The following is a 21537-nucleotide window of genomic DNA, read 5'->3' on the forward strand; positions in this document are numbered from 1 at the left end:
AAAGTGTCGATAAAATGTTGTTGCATTGCCTCGTGACCTAAAAGTGGATTATTTCCACCAACATCAATACCTAAATTAGGTGTTTCTTCCACAAATGTTTCCTCATTAAGCGCACCCCTAACAATACGACTACTACTACCGGCACCACGTCTTAATCTCTTTGACATTATTAAATAGAATTAATTTAAATCACAATCAAATAAATCACAAGAAAATAAATTACAACAAATTAAATTGCTAGAATTAAATTGCGTAAATTAAATTGTGGAAAATAAATTGCTAGAATTAAATTGCGAAAAATAAAGATAGAGTTGGAACGAAGGTACCAAATTGCCGGATTAATTTCCAACAAAGTGAAGGCGGCTAGAATTGCAAACCCACCAAAGCTACTTCGGATTGTTGCAAAATCACCAACTCCACCAACAATATTATAATTGCAAAATTAATAATTGAAAGTTGAAACCATAATAAGACTTTGTGGCTAATTATTGCAAAGTAACTATAATTGAGAGATTGAGATTTGAGAGAAAGATGAAGAAGAGTGAATTGGTGTGAATTAAAATGAAAATGAAGAAGGGTTTATATAGGGGTGGGGGATGGGTTAAAGTGCTTAAAAAAAAAAATTGGGGGCCAAAAATTAAGAAAATGACCGTTTGGCAACGACCATTTTTGCAAATGGACCGTTGCCAACGGTCCATTAATAACGCACAGGCGGGTGGCCCAACGGCTCTTTCCTTTTTTTTTTTTTTTTTTTTTTTTTTTTTTCACCGGTTAAACCGGTTCCGGTTTCCAAAATATCAGAACCGGACCGGTAAACTATTACACGGTTAACCGGTTAACGGGTTCTACCGGTTCTGATTTAACCGGTCCGGTTACCGGTTAAAACCGGTTAACCCAAACCGGTTGCCACGTTTAGGTCATGGGCAAACATTAACTTATATTGTAAACCCATGTATATTTTAAATTTTTTATTGAAAAAAAAAGTTGAAAGCTTAAAAAATTGTAAAAAAAAGATAAATATGAATGGTGGTCATAGAGAGATGCCACATCACCCTATCTATGCCTAGCTTTATTTGTATATATATATATATAGATATAGATATGTTGGCTCTTATTCATACAACAACAACAACAACAGCCCAGTGAAATCCCACATCTTGGGGTCTGGGGAGGGTATAATGTACGCAGACCTTACTCCTACCAAGGTAGGATGGCTGTTTCCGAGAAGTTGGCTCTTATTCATAAGAACAAGAAAATGATGTCAACGCTGAGAGAGGTTTAAGGTCAGGCAACCATAGGTAGCTTTGATTAGGACTAAAGTTTACTTTGCATGAACAAGACTTTTTTAGACGCACATTAACATTGTTGACTCTCATGGTCATCGTCCTTTCTTTCGAAGATATGAGGTGGTTTAAAACCACTCCTCAATGTCCCATTTACAAATTACAATATACTGCTTTTTTTTTTTATGAAGGGGTAAAGGTAAGAGAGAGGAACTGGTTTACTAACCTGTGATATTAATAATTTACTTTTGATTACTTGATATAGATGAAAATAAAAATCAAGATACTCTGTTTATTCACATTTACTTATCCAAAATGTACTTTTCACTCCTTAAGAAACTAATCTGGTGTTATTCGAGTCACACGACTTTGTCGGACTGTTGCTTCCTTATCCACCAACAAAGCCATCAAACGAATAGCGCAAACAAACATATCACTCATCCCCAACACGTAATATCAATTATATTATGATCATGAAATGTATTAAAGACCAAATCAGGGTTCATACGGAGTTACTGTTATACACGATTATATCATACTAATCTGATCTTAGATCCAATTTATTATAACAATAATCAATTTACTTATGGATGATAATTAAATATTTGAAAAAGTGAATATTCCGTGAATTGTTGTATTTCTTCTCTCTTTTTTCTCGACAAAAATCCAAACTTATTCTAAAAACTCAAAACGTTTTAGCCAAGAGATCAAACATAAGAAACAAGAACATAAATTAAAACTTCAGCTTCATAATTATCACCAATCATGATGCTTGAACGTCCAAAGATTTCCATTTTTCTGATGGTATCCCAAATAAAAACCGTCCGGTCTCACCACCCATACACATTCGGATTTATGAGCACTTGGAATGTCTGCCTTATGGACACACCTAAATTCGTCGTTAAACACTTCAAAACTATTCTCTTTTGAACCCCACCAGAAATGACAAAAATACATAGTACGTCTGAATTCATGCTCGCAAAACGACCACCTAAAGTCTTGGGTATTGGATAGAAAATGGATGCCAAAATCATCATCTTTAGAAGCACAATGAAGTTTCAGTTGAGGGGAACCGGAACCAAGATCGTCGATGACCTGTAAGTGAAACCTCGGAGGTGGAAAACAAGCTGTTATAAGCTGGTTAAGGGAAAAAATAAATAACAACATGAATAGGATGATGATAGAGGGATGACTCATTTTGGATCTATGTTAATTAAAAGATGTAGGAGGTGATGCAAATTTATATTAAAAAAATTCTCAGATCTTAGTAACAAAATCTTAGACAGATATAGAAAATATTTCTATAAGTTTAATAAAACCTCATATATTTAGTTTTGAGATAAATCTTTTTAATGGTTAGGTGAAAATATTTTTGTAATCTTAAAATAAATTCAGTAAAACCTCATATTAAAAGGGAATATCGGTTTTAATTCTATTTGATTTGATGTGGATTTGCACAACATAACTGTTTAGGAAAATTTAAGAAAATGGATCCGTCTGTGATAAAGGGGGGGAATCCATGATCTTTTCCCAAAATTTTGTTAATATAATTTAATTAATGAACTTTTTTTCTTCTTAAGAGAAAGAAAAAGAATAAAAAAACTAAATTTGTCTAGTACATATTATCAATTTACAAATTATACATTGACTAATTTATATAAAAATGTAAAAGATAAATACAATAATTTAATATAAGACGACGTAAAATGAGTTTAAACATTAAAGTGAGAGCAGAAATCACGTGCTTTCGTGTAAAATTTATGGATATAGTACTAACTTATTTATATACTCTGAATAATATTCTGGTTGGATTGTGTATATGGACTACCTTCTCTTCAAACTTTGAAATCAATAGGGAAACTTTTAGTACAGTACAACCAATATTGTAAGGAGCTAGGTTTCTATTTTTATTTTAAATCCGCAAGGACAGAAAAAAGATAACTACAATTTGTTTGATAATAGCTTAATTCACTTAATATTTCTTGAGATTTTATTACCTTTTAATTTTATATCTTGTAATGATATTGTCATCTCTACACCATTACTTTATTTGTATACTGTATATTAGAACTCTCTAATTGTGGTTCTACAAAATGAAATAACCAAAAAATTGGTGATACGGTATAAATTTTATAAAATAACCACCTGAACCGTACCATTGACACCCTAGGTAAAGTTAATGTGGCATACCTCTTTGGCCATGATCTCTAATTATCTTTTTTCTTAATTTTTTTAAATTTCCCTATTAAAAATATTGCATCAAATTAATGGTAGTCTATTTATTTCATTCCTTATTATTAATGTTAATCTCTTTTCCTAAATTTCCTTTACTTTCCTTGTATTGCCTTACGTTTCTGTTAGAAAAATGTAGCAATCAACGTAGTAATTGTTGGCATTCAAAAGGTAAGTTTCCTTACAAATAAATGGTAATCTATATAATTATATAAAGCAGGGCACAAGACCGCCACGTGGCACCTCTCATTGATGAGGAAATAGATTTATCTATTTTGTCAAATTTTTGGGCCTTTTTCTCTATTTTAAACCCAATAAACTTAATTACTCTATCAAAAAATAAAATAAAATTGGTATTCAGTTACAACTTCATCATAATTATGAAACATAGCGTCTTCCAAAACTCTCCACATCCCGTTTCAAAACAATATCTGCGCCACTCTCTTACAGTGTAATCAACGAAGAACAAACTCAACCCCTATGAAACACAAACTTCAATTCCAGTTGCATAGAGAAGAAATCACCATGGGAGAAAGGCTTGAGAAAGATCTGAAGGTACGTACAATTATATCTGTGTATTATTTGACACTATGCTTTATTATCACCATTGTGAATCGCAAACCAATTGACATTATTTTCAAAGGAATTTTAAGTGCATCCTTCAATTCTAGAGGCTAATGTTGAATTTTGAGGATCAATACGTCTTTGGAGACACATTGGCCAATTATAACATCATCCTAAAAATCGTTTCATATTGTATTATTACATGAGCATTTTAATGGAGACACGTTGGCCAATCTTTGTGTGGAAGAATTCGTAGTCTATTCACAGCTTGTCACACGTAATGGTTGCGTCATGATGATGTAACAACGAGTATTGTCATTTTCCCCAATACTTTGTTGACCTTAGAATAGACTGACAGATGCAATTTGGTCGAAGTTGACTGTAACTGATAATCCAAAAGGATAACTATTTGTATAACGAAACTATTTGTATAACGACTTAGGTCGAGTTTGCAGGAAAAAATGCACCTGTCATATTATTGAGAAACTTAACAACAACAATAACAACATACCCATGTGGTCCCACAAGTTTTTTTTTAGAATGATGAAGCAACAGAAGTTTTTTTGAGAATTAAGATATCCGCAGACCTTACTTTACCTTTATGGAGTGCAAAGACTAATCCGATAGATCCTCGGCTCGAAAGGAAAGACAGTGATGTAACAACAAATATCAAAGTAAAAAGCATGGCATCAACAAAAATATGGTAATTATTTGCTCTTGTGCTCCACATATTTTTATGTTACTTGATTTCCATCATTATATTTTCGATAGTTTGTCAAGAGTCCATCATCAATAATTTTAAATGTTTTGGTTCTTTGTGTGTTGCACCTCGATGGTTAGCTAAAATGGTGCACTATTATTTTCTTGGAAGAAGTTTTTTTTTAATTTAGTTTCTCTGACTTGTGAAACAAAAGCCAAAAATGGAACTTTGATATGTTATTGTCCATGTATAATTGGTTTGTTTACTCTGATAGTTGAAAAGAAAGAAATAACACCAGTTAAGACCTATTGTAGACAGAGGCGGATCCACCCTTTAGGGTGGGGGTGGCATGACACCCTCTCGATTAATAAATTTTTTATATACTTATGTTGTAATTTGCTTAAATTAGGTTAAATATTTGATCCTGCCACCCCCAATCTTAAATTAGACAAAGGTGTCACGGCTGGCTGACACAAGTTTGAATCTATCTTGAACATTTTTCGACTCCTATTTTTCTTTGCGCTGTTTACTTCCTTTGTACCAGTAATTCACTTTTCGGCCCTCCCAATTTTCTATTTATCTTTTTATTATTATATTGCCTTTCCTCTTTTCTATTATTTTATCTGTGATCTCTAGCGAGAACACACAAATAGAAACTTCAAAATCCCTTAAATTAGCATTTATCTTAATCTCAAATATGTGAGTATTTAAATCGAAAAACAAGGGTCTCAATGGAAATTTTGGATTGAGATCAAAATTCATTTTTTTTTTTATATAATTTCTTTTGTTTATTACTCCCTCCGTCCATGTTTACTTGTCTAGATTTGACTTGGGACACTCTTAATGAGCAATAAATAACATGAGAAATGAATTGGAGTACTTAATAATAAAATGAGAAATGAATTAGAGTACGTATAATTTCAATTTAAATCACTTTTACTAGTTAAATTGTGATGAAAATTTCGTAATCACTGCTTAGAAAAAACATGAAATTTATGATTTATTTTTGAGAACTTGTAGTTTATCTAATTCTACATTTACTTATGGGGTGTATTTACCTATTGAAGAGTTTTTCTATTATTTTTCTTATTTTGATTGGTGTAATTCTCTTATTGAAGATGTTATTTTACTTGTGCATTTTTTTTTTAATATACATAAAAGATGCAAGCCCCTGGTGAAAATGTTGATTTTACTTCTATTGTTAATGGGTGTTAATGAGTGTGATTCCTTGTTTAAGATGCTAATTATGTTCGTTTCTTGATTTTTGAGATATAATTTTCATATTTGCAAAAAAAAAAAAAAAACCTATTAATTTGACCCGAATAAATTAAAAAGAGATGGACCCGACCCAAATATACGTTTTTAACAAGATGTACATTGAAGAAAATAGTGGCACCCGCCACCTTCAAATTCTAGATCCGCCTCTGATTGTAGAAAAGTTTGGTGAAGAATGATAAGTCAAATAGTAACCAATTGAGGAAAAGTTCGGTGAAGAATGATAAAAAGAAAGAAAAAGATGAAATGGGGAGGAGAGACGGGGTTTAGGATTCTTATTTATCTTTTTCCTCCTATGCTTCCATTTATTTTACGTTGTTATCATAATAGGCCAATTTTTTTAAGAAAAACCATCACCTTTTAAAAGAAGCGCAAAAGTCAAAAGTTTCTAACGCTGGCTAAACAAGTGCTTCGAGAAGGCGAAAAATCTCTAATGATTTGATGAAACTGTTGTTTTCTATAGTATTATCGTATATCTTACGCACAATATCTACAGGCTATCCTATCATTTACTTCGATTTTGTTATTCTTCCTCCGCCCCTTAGATTGGCTTTTTCATTCTTCCTAACTTCAACTCTTATAGGTTTGTTAGGCTCTTGACCATTTCGATAGCAAGAAGGAAGGAAGACGGTTAGTTAGTTTGTAGTTTCCCTATATTTTTACAGCTTTTTATATGTGAATACTTAGGCTAAATTCTATTGAACCATAATGTTGATGTACAACAACTAAAATAGCTTCGGGATATATGTATTAGTTTAAATCTGCACTACTATTGATAAAAAAATTTAACATGTTATTCAAAAGTGCCGAAGTGATTACTCTTGAGTCTTGAAATACAACTTGATATCCTTAAGGTTGTACAATGTCCAAAGCTTTTCTTTCTTATTTTGTGTGTTCCGTTATTTTTCCCCAATTTCATAGAACTACAAAACAGGGACATCATTTTCGAAAAAAAACATGAACAAGTGGCGTATTTATTATTTTATGCTCATGCATATTTTGCTAATATTTTTCTATCCAACTAATATTTCCATTTGTCTTTCTTTCTGTTACTACATTTTTCTCATTTTTTGTCATGATTCTCTTCTAGCTGTTCTGTTTTCCACTGCATTAATTTTCTTTATTATATTTTATCTTGATTATAGATTAGGTGTAATTAATTTATAATATTGTGTGATACTTTTCAGCGTCCTACTTGAAGCTTCAATTTTTAGATATTGACTGCTGAAAGTTTAGCATTTTAACCATTTGAAATAGTAAGTGAAATATTAGGTGTTGGTCTTCCGAAAACAGCCTCCCTACCTAAGGTGGAGGTAAGGTCTGCGTACACCCTATCCTCCCTAGACCCCACGTTGTGGGATTCACTGGGTATGTTGTTGTTGTTGGTCTTGAATTTAAACACAATGCTTGAGACAGGGTGAAATGTTTATGATAGATAATCTTCCAATTAATTCGCCAGTATACTGTTGCTTTCTCTGAAACCAGTTTTTCATTACTTATAGAAGGTATTCTCTGAGAAGCAAAGGGTACTATATTCAAACTTTTCTCTCTACCTCACTTACACATCTTTAGATGAAATTATCATACATTCTTCCGCGCTACTCGAGTTAAAAGATTAAACGCTTGAGTCAATGTAATCGGTTTTCGAATCAAGCCGACGTCATATGTCAAACCACAAGCAGGTTAGTCTTTTGCCATCATTTTCTCATAAAACATTTAAGTTGTACTTATTATTCTTGAATTGAAAATTTTGCAAGCATGATCGGTACTTAATTTTCATTCTAATGGTTGAGACAAGTCTATGCTATTTTAACTATTCTTAAGAGATTTAAATAGCAGGGTAATTTCCTCATTAAAAAAGGTATATGTATTTAACTGGAAGACCATTCTAACTCTTGGTGCTTATCCTTAAAATAAAATATTTTCGCTTCGAAAATTAAGGTTGCTTACGAATGTATTATTGATCTCTAATTTGTGAACTTTGTGAATGATATTTACTAACCGGTTGAAAAATAAAATGAGAAAGAGCTTATTGATCACATGAATGCATTTTAAATTATATTATCTTGGCACCAAGAAAATAAAAAGGGAGGTTTAACCAAGTATGATACCTATAGAAGGCCTGAGAGTTTGGGAATCTAACACATGTACTCATTAGATAGCTTACTTTACAGTTATATGTATATTCTATTTTATAGCTCGCTAATATTTAGTTCTGCACTTCTCTCAATATCAATTTTTGTATCTATTGGTATTGAATTCGTTTTTGGAGGTATTTTAAATATCTCATGTTCACTGAAGATGATGAATTAATATGTGCTTAAAGATACTCGCCGATGTCTCATTGGATAACGTGGAAGACTCTGAAGAGGATGAACATGTTGATTACGATGTTACGAGTAGGAAGAGAACAAATTAATCATATATGACAATGAAGTTGGTGAGGGAGATACAAAAAATGCATGATGTAGTGTTAACTATTGTTTTTGGACTGTTTAATATTGTGTGAGCTAAGACAAATATTTGCCCCTTTTATGCTTTTCTCTTTAGTGTCTAGAGTAGATGTGCGCTGATGAAGAAGTTACTCTACTATTATTGTCATTTAACTTTTACTTAAAGTGATGAAACTATATGCATGTTTGAGGGTAGTGTTGTTGGTATGTCATCTAATTGTTCTGAGTTAACTTTAACTGCTTATGCTTGGTTCAAGGATGGAAAGGATGAGAATTTATACTCATTCGCCTGATGGAGGTATTTATATCCTTTATCCTTTCTTTTCCCCTTTTCTGGGGTAAGAAACAACGAGAGTTTTGTAGCTTCTAAAATAGTTCTGTGGCATGATAATCAAGTTTTACACCTTCTACTACCTCATTTCGGTCAAACGAAAGGCTGCAACTAAGCCAAATTGTAAAGTGACGGTTGGAAGATCATATATTTGGTTCAAAAAATACTAAATTTCTTCTCCAATCAGTGGTTGGGTCCAGCTTATTAAACTTACTATTAATCTTAGTCGGCGATGATTTTAGGAAATCTTTACATGACGAAATTCTTGAGAACAAGTACAGTATATGCGCTAAGGTCGAGTATTCTAATACTTTTGCTGTACACAAAAGTAGAAATAGATTCTTGATTATTTCATAAATATAAATCAATATTGAGAATGCAATTATCTAGGAAAAAATGTTTCAATCTAAAAGTTTGTGGACTGCAATTTTTCATAACAAGTTCTTGAGATATATTAAGTATTAACAATGTCAAATTTTATTATTTAGAATGTTCTTAATTAATATCTTTATTTTTTCATCATTTTTTATATTCAAATCTGTAAGCTTAATGAGATCATTTCGCGCGGTCAAATTACCTAGTTTATATCTATATAAAAGAGGAAATGGAAAAGCTAATGTGGATACCTCTTTGGCCAGGATCTTTAATTATCTTTTTCTCAATTTTCTAAAAGTTTTCCTTATATTATGATTAAAAATATTGAATCAAATTGATGGTAATCTATTTATTTCATTCCTTATTATAACTACAGATATCTTCTCCTAAAATTCCTTTACTTTCCTTTTATGGCCTTAGGTTTCGGTTAGAAAAATGTGGTAATTGTTGTATTTAAAGGTAAATTTCTTTACAAATAAATGTTAATCTGTGTTTATCTATATACCTATATAAAGGAGGGAATAAAAAAACTAATGTGGCGCACAGGCCAGGATCTCTATTTATCTTTTTTCTCAATTTTCCCTTATATTAGGATTAAAAATATTGCATCAAATTAATGGTAGTCTATTTATAATTAATATTTTCTTAAGGGTGTGAAAAAAGACTTAATGGACATTCATTTTGAATCGGAGGTATTACATTATTTTAATGCTAAGAATAAACCAACATAAATCGGCAAAATAAATGGATAAAGATAGAAATAGATCTTATTGATTTCTCTTGATATACCAAAATGTACGAAACTAACAATTGACCAATTATCAATACATAATTGTGTGAATTTTGTAAATGGCATACAACATATAATGAATAGTTAACGCATTTCTGAAATATTGATTGACCATTTATTACATTATTTTGGAATAATCACTTTGTTAACTACATAAATTATTCAATAATTGTTTTTAATAAATTATATTTTTCATATGGGAGCTTAGTGCTCTAGGCGCCCTTTTTTATTTTAGAAATGTGATTTATAAATATATTTTATAAATCTGAGTGAAGCTAAATACCGTCTTTCAACGTTTTATTATTTCAATTAACTTAAACACATGTATAGTATATCACATGCATTTTAATATAAATTTTGCATATTTAGAATTCTGATAACAGTTGTGAATTATTGAAGTCAAAAGTTCCATACTTTGGTGAAAAAAATAGAAACGAAATACTCAGCAAATATTGCTGAGTTATATTTATAAACATTAAACGATAAGATAAAGGAAGCATATTGTCAATGACAAGTCTACCTTTTACTTGTTCTTGCAAAGCTTATCAATGACAAACTAAGTAAATCTCTAGGTTAGAGATGTTGCAAACCGATATGTTCATGTTATTGTCCTTAGTGGAGTGTCAGGGAGATTTTTTTTTTTTTTTTTTTTTTAATTTTAATGCTCCTGCGGCTAGTGGAAAAAATTTCATGTTGTGCAAGAGTTCTAAAAGCGGGGGTAATCTTTTATTATGTGCCATCAGTTCTTATTCAATTCTTATTTATGTAGGAGCGGTGTGTGTTTATACATGAATAAGTAGATATGTATTGAACACTAATCCAAGGGGGGAAGTTCGATATTTTGGGTCAACTCAATATCTCATAAATAAAACAACCCCCCTGGCCTCACAACTTAAGATAAATGAAAAGAATAAAGGAATGTTATGGTAAAGGGTGAACTGGAAAAGAGGAAAAAGGAGAAGTAGAATTCGCATGCAGACACCCATGAACAAATCAACACTCAAAAAATTAAAGCAGCAAAGAAAGAATGCTCAAATTTGTAATACTGAATAATTCACTTTGACAAGATACATATATCACTTGTAGATCTTAAGGAAAATTATGAATTTAGTGACACATAGCAGAGAGTAGTATATAGGAATCACACCCTTTCTAGCAATACCGAGAAATTTTATCATTCAAGAAATCTACTTAATTAACTCACCGAAAGTGCACCGCAAAGGCCTTGTTTTATGTGCTTGGAGCTTTCATATCTTCTGTATCTGCATCATTATGCATTGAATAAGATTAATCTGTTCGTAACATTGTTTTATAGCTTAAAGTCTTTGCAACCAATTTCTATACATTTTGAAGCTAACCACCACAAACTCCTCCTACAACATAATGCAAAGAATCAATTATTGTGATTTGAAAAGTAAAGAAGAAGCTTCCATTGCAGAAGTGGTATCCCCTCTCTCGGCTGACAAGAACACATAGAGTACCGCTAAGCATAACCTTTTGCACATTAACAAAAGCATGTACTATGGTTGTTAACGTTATCAGAGTTTAGTTCAACCAACCATTCTAAGAAGAAGTTGGTTTGTTTCTAATGAAAATAGCAGCTTGCCCCGTTATCATTCTTTGAGGTTCAAAAGAAGAATAAGTTTGATCAGAATAATTAGTAGTAGAACTTTCAGAGAGACAATGCCATCTCACATCATAGTCTCTCGACTGTCCTTCTAGAAGTTGCTGCTTTTTTTTAGGTTTCATTGCTGTGTATGTGATATAAAGCCTATGTTTTTGTCACTATTTTTGGAACAAAAACATGGATGTCTGCTGTCTGCTCAATTTGGGCTACGTCCATCTTTCTTTTATTGTCAGAAATCTGATTTCATACGTTTATCGTCAAAGCCTACATTCTGTATTCTTAATATTTAATTTAGTCTTCCGAAGTACATACATCTATAGTGTATAACATGAAATATTAACTCACAACCATTTTTCATTGTAACAAAGCATATAACATTAGAGCAAAAAAGTGCAGAAATTACCTTACAGTCTCAATATTGTCCCTTAATCTAGAGCATATTCCACTTCCAAAAGCCTGTGAAACAAAATTTGTGTGACCATTATATTTATTTAATTCCAACTAAATGGATCAAATTCGGCAATGTCAAAATAGCAACAAACTATTCAGTTTGGTCAGTCAAATCTCACCAGAAACAAAACAATAAAAAATTTGAGGGAAAAAGAGAAGGAAACCTAGCTGAAGAATACTGCAGTGATGAAAGTAAAATTGGTTGATGGTGAGGGAAAAAACAGACACAAACAAATCCGGTAAAATTATTGGCATGCATTAAAAAACTCCCAGAAAAAAGTACCCAAAAGAAGAAGATAATATATGTATATATTTTTTGAAACAGGAGAACCGAAGGCTAAATTAGCAAATGCCCGGAACTGTAAATTAACTTCCATTATTTATATGAAGCCCTAACCAACACATGCAACACAGCAAAAAACAGAAAAAGAGGGAAAACATGATTAAAATAGATGCATGGTTAGAGGAAATAAAAGATATTCCATTGTTGGACAAAATCGAAAAATCACCGATGAAATCCACCCAAAGAGAGCAAAGGTTAGCTATTTGCATCTTTCAACTGCTTCCACCTTCTATCTTGCTCAAATTTTTCAGAGCCGCCATCTCTGCATACACATAGTAAAGATGACGACAAATAAGTTGAGATTCAATTTGGTAGGAGAAACAACAAAAAGTCCCAAGTCATGGACCCACAAATTTTGGTAACCAAGCCCATGAGAAGTTCATTAAAGCAATATTAAGAGTCGAGTCTTGATGAGTTAGAATTGATAATTATGACATGGCATTAGCCACAAACAATTAGTATCAAGAGATAACCATATCAAAAAAATCCTCAAATCTTTGAAATGAAATGGATCAGTCTAGACCTTGTTCTCTCCCGGTAATCTGTGGTCATAAACAAAGTATCCAAGTGTTCTGGCAGAACTTATTTTCCTTCATGCCATACACTAAGTGAGGGCTGAAATCTAACAGAATGTTGTTGCTCATCTCACTCATACAAAGTTGGAAATTATAAACTTGGAGCAGCAAGAATAGTGACAGTAAGAGTGATATAGCATTGGTATTTGGCTTCCATTGAAAGAATTTAATATCGGATGATAGTTACCTCTACTCCAACAAGTATCATGAAACTCAATTGCTAACTGTGCAGGTGAAGCCATGATAGAAAAGCTGATTTTTTTTGCTGTGCCTTCGCCTTCTCCTTCCCGCGTGCCAGTACAATCCAATGATATACTATAGCCACAATATTCAGTACGGTGCAAGAAAGCAAAAAGGTAAGCATCATTCAAGCTAATGACAATACCATTTATATTCTAAGATTTGCACTAAGACAGAGAGAGAATAAAAACAAAAAGAAAGAAAAATACACAAAGAAACTAAAAGAGAAAAGATACTGAAGTTTGTTAACAGTACCAATTGCAGTATTGCCTTGGGAAAGAAAACTTGGCGTGCCACATGTAAATCAATATCTAACAATGGTTTCAACTAAACCACTCCAGAGAAACAACGGTTGAGACAAAGAAAGTCAAACAAAAGCCAATTATAACTTAAAAATGAACTATAGTCTATACATAGGCTGAAATTTATCATTAAGATTATTGAAGGGATAAGCACCAAACAGCATCACATATAATGTGACTCCACAAGACCAAATATCTTCCATCTTCACATCCAAATAGTGACACATATATATTGAAGTATAAGTCAATAAATTAATGCATTAATTGAACTCTTCTTCCAAAAGTCATTATCATACCTTTTGGTCGTACTTTTTCTTGATAAGACTCCTGCTGCAATACAGGCCGGAGTTCCTATTGCAGATTCGGTTGGAAATGCAAAGCTACAGAATAAACAATGAAATAAACCAGTCAGAAACTGAACTAAAAAAGAAACCAATCCCAAAATAGATCATAGTTCTGGTTCATTGCCTTTCTTTTTGTTTAAGGTAAGTAATTTTATTAATAATGGGAACACCTCCCATATACACGAGGTAATACCGAAAAGTAGATAATCTACATAAGAACATGATTCTCTATGAAAGAGACCTGTTTATGTACACTAACAGGAATCTTAAGATGCACCAAAGAGCTGGTTGACTGCCTTGGAATAGCAGAAACGCATATTTTCAGAAATAGTGTAGAGCTTCCATCTAACAGTCTATTCTCAAGCTAAGATATGTAAAAAGTTACTGCTGATAATAAGTCTCTCTCCTGCTTCTCCGTAGCTCCAGCTCTACTTTCTACATTTGAAATAACCTAATCAAGCATAAGTGTCTAGAATATGAAAAGCAACTCCAAAAGGCAAATTTGCACAGCCTATAGAATTATGAGTACTGGTATACTGAGATACTGGTTCAATTGAAACTAATTTTATTTGACTGTTCACTTGGGCGCAACCACTTAAATGATAGCTGACCTCATTTCTTTGGAATCTTCGAGCTAAAACCTTAATGCCAGTTCAATATCTTCTTCTCAAGTGATACATGCACTTGAATTCTTCTATCCGGATAAAAATAAATATTCTATCCTTCATTAATCCTGTAACCATCTCTTTCTATTTATATGAAGTGCTTGAGCAAGATTTCCCTTGCCTCTCTGTTTTATGTAAAATATGAATCGATCTTTTAATGGATGACATCTACTCAAATTCATTAGACAACTTTTGGTAGAGTTAAAGAACTAAAAATAGGATACTCCAACGGCTCAAACAAATTTAGTTAATTATGCTCATATATACACGAACATACAGACCACAACAATGAGCAGAAACTGTAATCAAGATGAAACAAAACAACAAAATAATATCAATAGACAACCGCAATTAAAAAACTGCAGAAACAAAGGGGAAAGATTAAAATTGGCATGCGTGAACAAATTCGAAGAATCAATTACCAAGGAACTATCTAAAAGATTATGAAAACCAGCATATATAGCAAGCAACAAACAAAGAATACAAAAGAATCCTCAAATTCCATACACAACTGAGACAAACTAAAATAACTGGAATATGAAAAATATAGTTTTGAGGTTGTGGAATTCAAATATGTTATGAATTGCTTTCTTTGTTATGCCCAAAGAGCAATTTTCTGGACAAATCTCATCTATCATTATCACTAATAATTTGCAGTGAGTTATAAAGAAAGAAAAGAACAAAGTTATAACATTTCATAGGTACCATACACACTCCCCAGGAATCATGCTAAATCATCCTTGTTTTGTTTGTCCTAATCTTCACAAAAGAGAAAATACCTCATCCTATATAGCACAGTGTATTATAAAGTTCACAAAAAAGACTTAATAGCTAAGCATAGCAAGTCCTAATTTTAACAAGTTTAAATATAAATGCTATTCTATATAAAATCACCAAATCTATGTAGCCAAATAGAAATACCACATATGCATACTCCAATAAACTTCAAAACTAAAAATGAGATGATCAGACCATTTTCTCGTAGCTTTGTTTGTTTCGATTGTCTTGCAACTGGATATGTATATGAAGCACACGCTTCAGTTTTTATTTGGTACCAAAATTGAGAGAAGCTTTACATGAAATTGGAAGACCCGCCTGAGAAGATGAAGCGATTCAGATGCTTCTAGAATTCGGTTGAGTAGTAGTATAAAATTAGGGAAGAAAGAAGATGCATGCTTCGAGATTTTTTTTTTTTTTTTTTAAATACGTGTGTTGTAGAATACCGAAAATACCCCTGAGGACCAAAGCCACATTTACTGAATTACCCTTGGTCGTCCAAGGGACTCATGCTTATTAGATAGTTAAATAAATTAAATATTATATAGTAATTTACACGTCAACTGTTTGTATTCAATAAACAAATACATAATAAGCTGATTAAGGCAAAACCTGTTACTGGGCTTTATTGCAAAGGTTTTTGCTTACTGCTACGCGGGGAGTACTACCTTTATTGTATGAACCTGTTATTAATCCATAGGTTAGTAGAAGAAATGAACCAAAAATGCTGTAAAAATGAGGAAAATGCCAAAAAAAAAAAAAAGGAGAAAAAAGTAAATGCAAATGTTGGTTAAAGAGATGTGCCGCATCACCTTGTCTATGTCTAACTTTATATTATATATGGATTGAGGATATGAAGACTGAAACTTCCGTATGTCATTCGAAGTGTCAAAATTCGATTTAAATATTTTTAAAAAGAGATTTGTAGTCCTCGAGTTTAGATAGAATTGATTTAGATTTATTATTTTGTTTCTCCTCAATTAGAAATTTTAAACTTAATTAAAATTTTCTATTAACTTTTAAAACTACATTTTTTATAATTTCTTTGATCTTCTTAATATGGAAACTACATAAAATCATACGGACACAAATTTTTCATGTTGGAATCAAGTTGCTATTTTCTCACTTTTTTTCTTATTTAATTTTTCTACTTCCCCTCTAATTTGTTCTACATAAAGGAGGAGAAAATTCAAATGGAAATAACACCAAAAGAAAAGCATGCACACATTTCGTTCACTAATTTTGTACGTTAGAAATCAAGTTGCTTTTTTTCTCCTTCTCCTCATTTATTTATTTTTTCTTCATTTTTTTAAATCATTTTTTCATAGCACCTTTCTCGTAATTATAATATTTCTTTTTAACTCTTTTTCTAGATAAAAAATCACACTCTCAAAACAAATATTGTGTTACGACAAATGAGAAGGTAGAAGAAGAAAAAGGAAGAAAAAAATGTTTCAGTGGAATTCTCTAGATTCATGATCTATCAAAACCTGAATTAAAGATGAATAAACAAGAAATAGATTGTTGGTAGCTTATAATTTTTCAATACCCCATAAGAACAAACCGCACATGTAATTCAAAATCCTCAAGTTATAACCCTGAAAATTCAAGTATATCCAATATTGTAACAGTCACTAAAAGACGGACAAAACGAAGAAAAAAGAGTTGGGACACAATTAATTTTGACAATAGATAGAAGATCAAAACATATTTAATTGAACATAATTCTCAATATTTTTAATCATCATCTCAAAACCACCAAATCTTTTCAGGTCCTAAATGTTTGCAAGAGCAGCGAAAGAACAAAAGAATCTACAATCTAAAACTTGCAATAGGGAAAAAGTGACCAGAACGACTAATAATAAAATAAATCAAATCAATTTTATACATAAAAAATAACGTAGGAAACAGAACAATCCCAACAAAAAATAAATAATATCACTCACTCAGATTGCTGGAAGATTACAAGAAATTTTCAATACTCCTATTATATGCAAAAAATAAATTGGATGAAGAAACTGAAAGTGGATGATTGTTGTAGATTTCTTTTTTCTGACTTATATAACATAGATGAATTCTTTTTCTTTAGTATTAATTAAGGAAAGTGAAACGGTTATTAGGCATTATTAGGGAAAGCAAAAGGGTGTAACCGTGTAAGTGACTTAATTAGGATAAACATGACATTTAAATCTTTATTTATTTAATAAATATATTATGGATGACTAACTTTATAATATACATGGAAAAAAAGGGTAGAATAGAAGGAAAAAGGGGATTATGGAAAAGAATTAAATGAATTCACCATTAATTATCATTTACTACATATGTTTATTGCCCTTACAATTCATTCAAAGGTAAATTGCTCATGCTATGCCTCCTCACATTTTTAAATTTATATACTACGATCCTTTATTCTTTATGGTCTTTATTATATGAGCTTTTAAATATAATTAATGATAAAATTGATGGGGAAAATGTCAATGAAAAAGGAGATAAAATATAAATGCATTTGGAGGCCTTAGAGAGATGTCACGTAGGATTGATTGTGCATAGCTTTATATTATATATAGATTAGCATCCAAATTTTACCCTTAATGACATGACATGATTGGACCCACATAATATAAAAGTTTTTTTTTTCCACTAGGATACAGGAAATGAAAAGATATGTGAAACTTTCACCATCCCTCATTTAATTATTTGTAGTTAGGCTAATCTTGGTACTTTCAGCTCATGTGTGAACGTAAAGTATCATTCAAACAAGGAATCCAATCCTCTTTTGTTAAATATAAACTTCACCAATAATTTATTTTCAAGAATGATTTAAAAAAAAATTAAATCAAGAAAGCAGACTAAACATATAACCTGTTTGGCCAAACTTCTAAAATCAGCTTATTTTAAAAAGTGTTTTTTTTCAAAAGTACTTTTCAAATGTTTGTGTTTGGCCAATTGATTTAAAAAGTACTTTTGAGCACCAATTAGTGTTTGATCAAGCTTTTAAAAAGTGCTTATAATTGCCCAAAAAAATACTTTTGGGCAAAAGCTGTCATTTTTAGCTTCTGAAAAACTGCTTTGATACTCCTAAAAATACTTATTTTCTCCCAAAAACTGATAATTTTTTTTAAAATAAGTATTTTTGAGAGAAAAATAAGCTCGGCCAAATAAAGCTAATATTCATGATATGGTAGTCCTTTTTAGCACTATAATGAGCTGTGGAGAAATTTATCATTTTTCAGTTCCCACCTGCGGCCCCCGTTCTACACCCCTAAGTACCTTTATTCTGGGTCCGGAACCTAAATGACCCAATAAAAACCCAATTGAACCAAAATACCCAAAAAAATAAATAAAAAAAATTACCAAAGTACCTTTAACACATTTTTTTCCTGCGTTATATAAAAGTGAGTTAACGTCTCACGTTAAAATCCGTTACCGATTTTTCTTAAAAAAAAACAAAAAACAAATTGCATAACACATAATTTTACTGCGCTATGCAACCAGTTCAATTTCCTGGGTTCGGCCTCGTTGAGTTAGGCCGCGTCAATATACTTGCTAATCCAACCGTATTCATTGCAAATCAAAACTATGCAAAAGTTTTCATTTTATAATGTTTCTCCGTTCACTTTTATATGTCTATAATTCTAAAAATATATTTTTCACTTTTAACATATTAAGAGAAGATATTTTTTTCCTGTTTTACCCATAGTATTAATTGTTCATTTCAAATCATTTTCAAGTCCATTAAAAATATGCATCAATTAATATGAATATCGTGATAAATCTTGCATTTTATTTATTATTTCTTAAGGGATGTCAAAGTGAACAGAGGAAATATTAATTTATTTTTTATCAAAATATGTATTATCTTATCTTTTGATACTTATGAAAAACATTTATTATTATAAAGAGTATTTATTTTCTTACTTTTTGAATAAATATCTTTCAACAAATTTTTTACTGTCTTGTTCATTGACTTGTTGCTCTTTTTTCTTAATTAATGTTTATTTAGCTAATTCTAAAAACAACCGAGTCTAAGATCTATTTACCGATAAAAGTAAACAATTTTTATTATAATTGAGGGTTAATTACGTTAAATATTAATGTAATAAGAATTAATTCGAGATACACACCTTGTATTTTAAAATCGAACATTTACACCACTTATACAATGAAAATCCTATCTTCAATTTTAAAATACATGGTGTGTATCTCGAATTAATTCTTATTACATGAGTATTTAATGAAAAGATAACTAGAATTTTAACAATTTGGCAAAATATTTTAAAAAATCTAAATTATAGTGATGTATTCCCATTTTTTCAAAATAAAAAATAAAAAATTAACTTCCTAAGAAATCCTATGCTAATGAAACTTTATTGGAATAAGTAAATTAAAAATAATTTTAAAGCGAAGAATAAATAAAGAAACTAAAGATGAGGAATACATTAAAAAACTCTTCATCTTTAGTTTCTTTATTTATTCTTCGCTTTAAAATTATTTTTAATTTATTTATTCCGATAAAGTTTCATTAGCGTAGGATTTCTTAGGAAGTTATTTTTTTTTTGAAAAATTGGGAATACATCCCTATAATTTAGATTTTTTTTAAAAAAATATTTTGCCAAATTGTTAAAATTCTAGTTATATTTTCATTAAATACTCATGTAATAAGAATTAATTCGAGATACACACCATGTATTTTAAAATTGAAGATAGTATTTTCATAGTATAAGTGGTGTAAATGTTCGATTTTAAAATACAAGGTGTGTATCTCGAATTAATTCTTATTACATTAATATTTAACGTAATTAACCCTCAATTATAATAAAAATTATTTACTTTTATCGGTAAATATATCTTAGACTCGGTTATTTTTAGAATTAGCTAAATAAACATTAATTAAGAAAAAAGAGCAACAAGTCAATGAACAAGATAGTAAAATTTTTGTTAAAAGATATTTATTCAAAAAGTAAGAAAATAAATACTCTTTATAATAATAATTTTTTTTCATAAGTATCACAAGATAAGATGATAATACATATTTTGGTAAAAAATTGTCAAAAGATTCTTTTAGTATCAAAAGATAAATTAATATTTCCTCCGATCACTTTTACTTGTCCACAACTTTGACATCCCTTAAGAAATAATAAATGAAATGCATAATTTACCACGATATTCATATTAATTGATGCATATTTTAATGGACTTGAAAATGATTTGAAATGAGCAACTAATACTATGGGTAAAATAGGAAAAAATTGTCTTCTCTTAATATACTAAAAGCGAAAATATATTTTTAGAATAATGGACAAGTAAAAGTGAACGGAAAAGTATTATAAAATGAAAACTTTTGCTTAGTTTTGATTTGCAATGAATACGGTTGGATTAGCATGTATATTGACACGGCCTAACTTAGCAAGGCCTAACTCAGGAAATTGAACTGGTTGCATAGCGCAGTAAAATTATGCGATATGCAATTTGTTTGTTTTTTTTTTTTTTTTTTTAAAATCGGTAATGGATTTTAACGTGAGATGTTAACTCACTTTTATATAACACAGAAAAAGATGGTCAACGATACTATGGTATTTTTTTTTTATTGGGATATTTTAGTTCAATTGAATTTTTATTGGGTCATTTAGATTTAGGTTCAGACTCCCTTATTCTCTTGCTCTATGAATAGTCAAGAAATCAGACTCCACTAAGAGCCCGTTTGGATTGGCTTACAGCTTAAAGCTGTTTGCAGCTTATAAGCTGAAAAAAATAAGTTGGGGTAGTCCAACTTATTTTTTTTGGCTTATAAGATGTTTTCAGCTTATAAGCTGCTTTAGATAAACTAAGTCAAATGGGTCCAATTATTTTTTTGAGCTTATTTTAAGCATAAAATGACTTTAAGCTGGCCAGCCAAACACTCAAAAAAGCTGAAAACAGCTTATAAGCCAACTTATAAGCCAATCCAAACGGGCTCTAAGTCTTTGTCCTCTAGTTGTACGAAAAGTCATACATTTTTTTTTTTTAGATAAGAGAAAAAAGGACAGTTTTGCTTTTTTTTTTTTCTTCTTTTCTATGGCTGTCAGTTGTAGACTGTAGCTAGTAATACTAGAAAACATTTACTTAAGTTTTAGATTATATACACGCAAGAATTTGACCATCACGTTTGTATTTTGTATGACGAGAGCAACACTTTTGCAAACGACGATCCATGCAAAAGAAAATTTAT

General features: G+C 30.8%; 1 protein-coding gene across 1 annotated transcript; it reads right to left on the reverse strand.

Moving 5' to 3' along the window:
- Positions 1 to 1997: 1997 nt before the first annotated feature.
- LOC132639850 (uncharacterized) lies at positions 1998 to 20770 on the reverse strand. The gene is made up of 6 exons (XM_060356246.1): positions 20699 to 20770; positions 14126 to 14248; positions 13837 to 13920; positions 12034 to 12086; positions 11208 to 11265; positions 1998 to 2378 (listed from the first exon to the last, which is right to left on the reverse strand). Exons 1-6 carry the CDS (start codon positions 20768 to 20770, stop codon positions 2040 to 2042), a joined length of 729 nt encoding a protein of 242 aa, XP_060212229.1. The 3' UTR covers positions 1998 to 2039.
- Between the last annotated feature and the right edge of the window lie 767 nt (positions 20771 to 21537).

Source organism: Lycium barbarum, chromosome 5 (assembly GCF_019175385.1).
Source record: "Lycium barbarum isolate Lr01 chromosome 5, ASM1917538v2, whole genome shotgun sequence".
NCBI lineage: Eukaryota > Viridiplantae > Streptophyta > Magnoliopsida > Solanales > Solanaceae > Lycium > Lycium barbarum.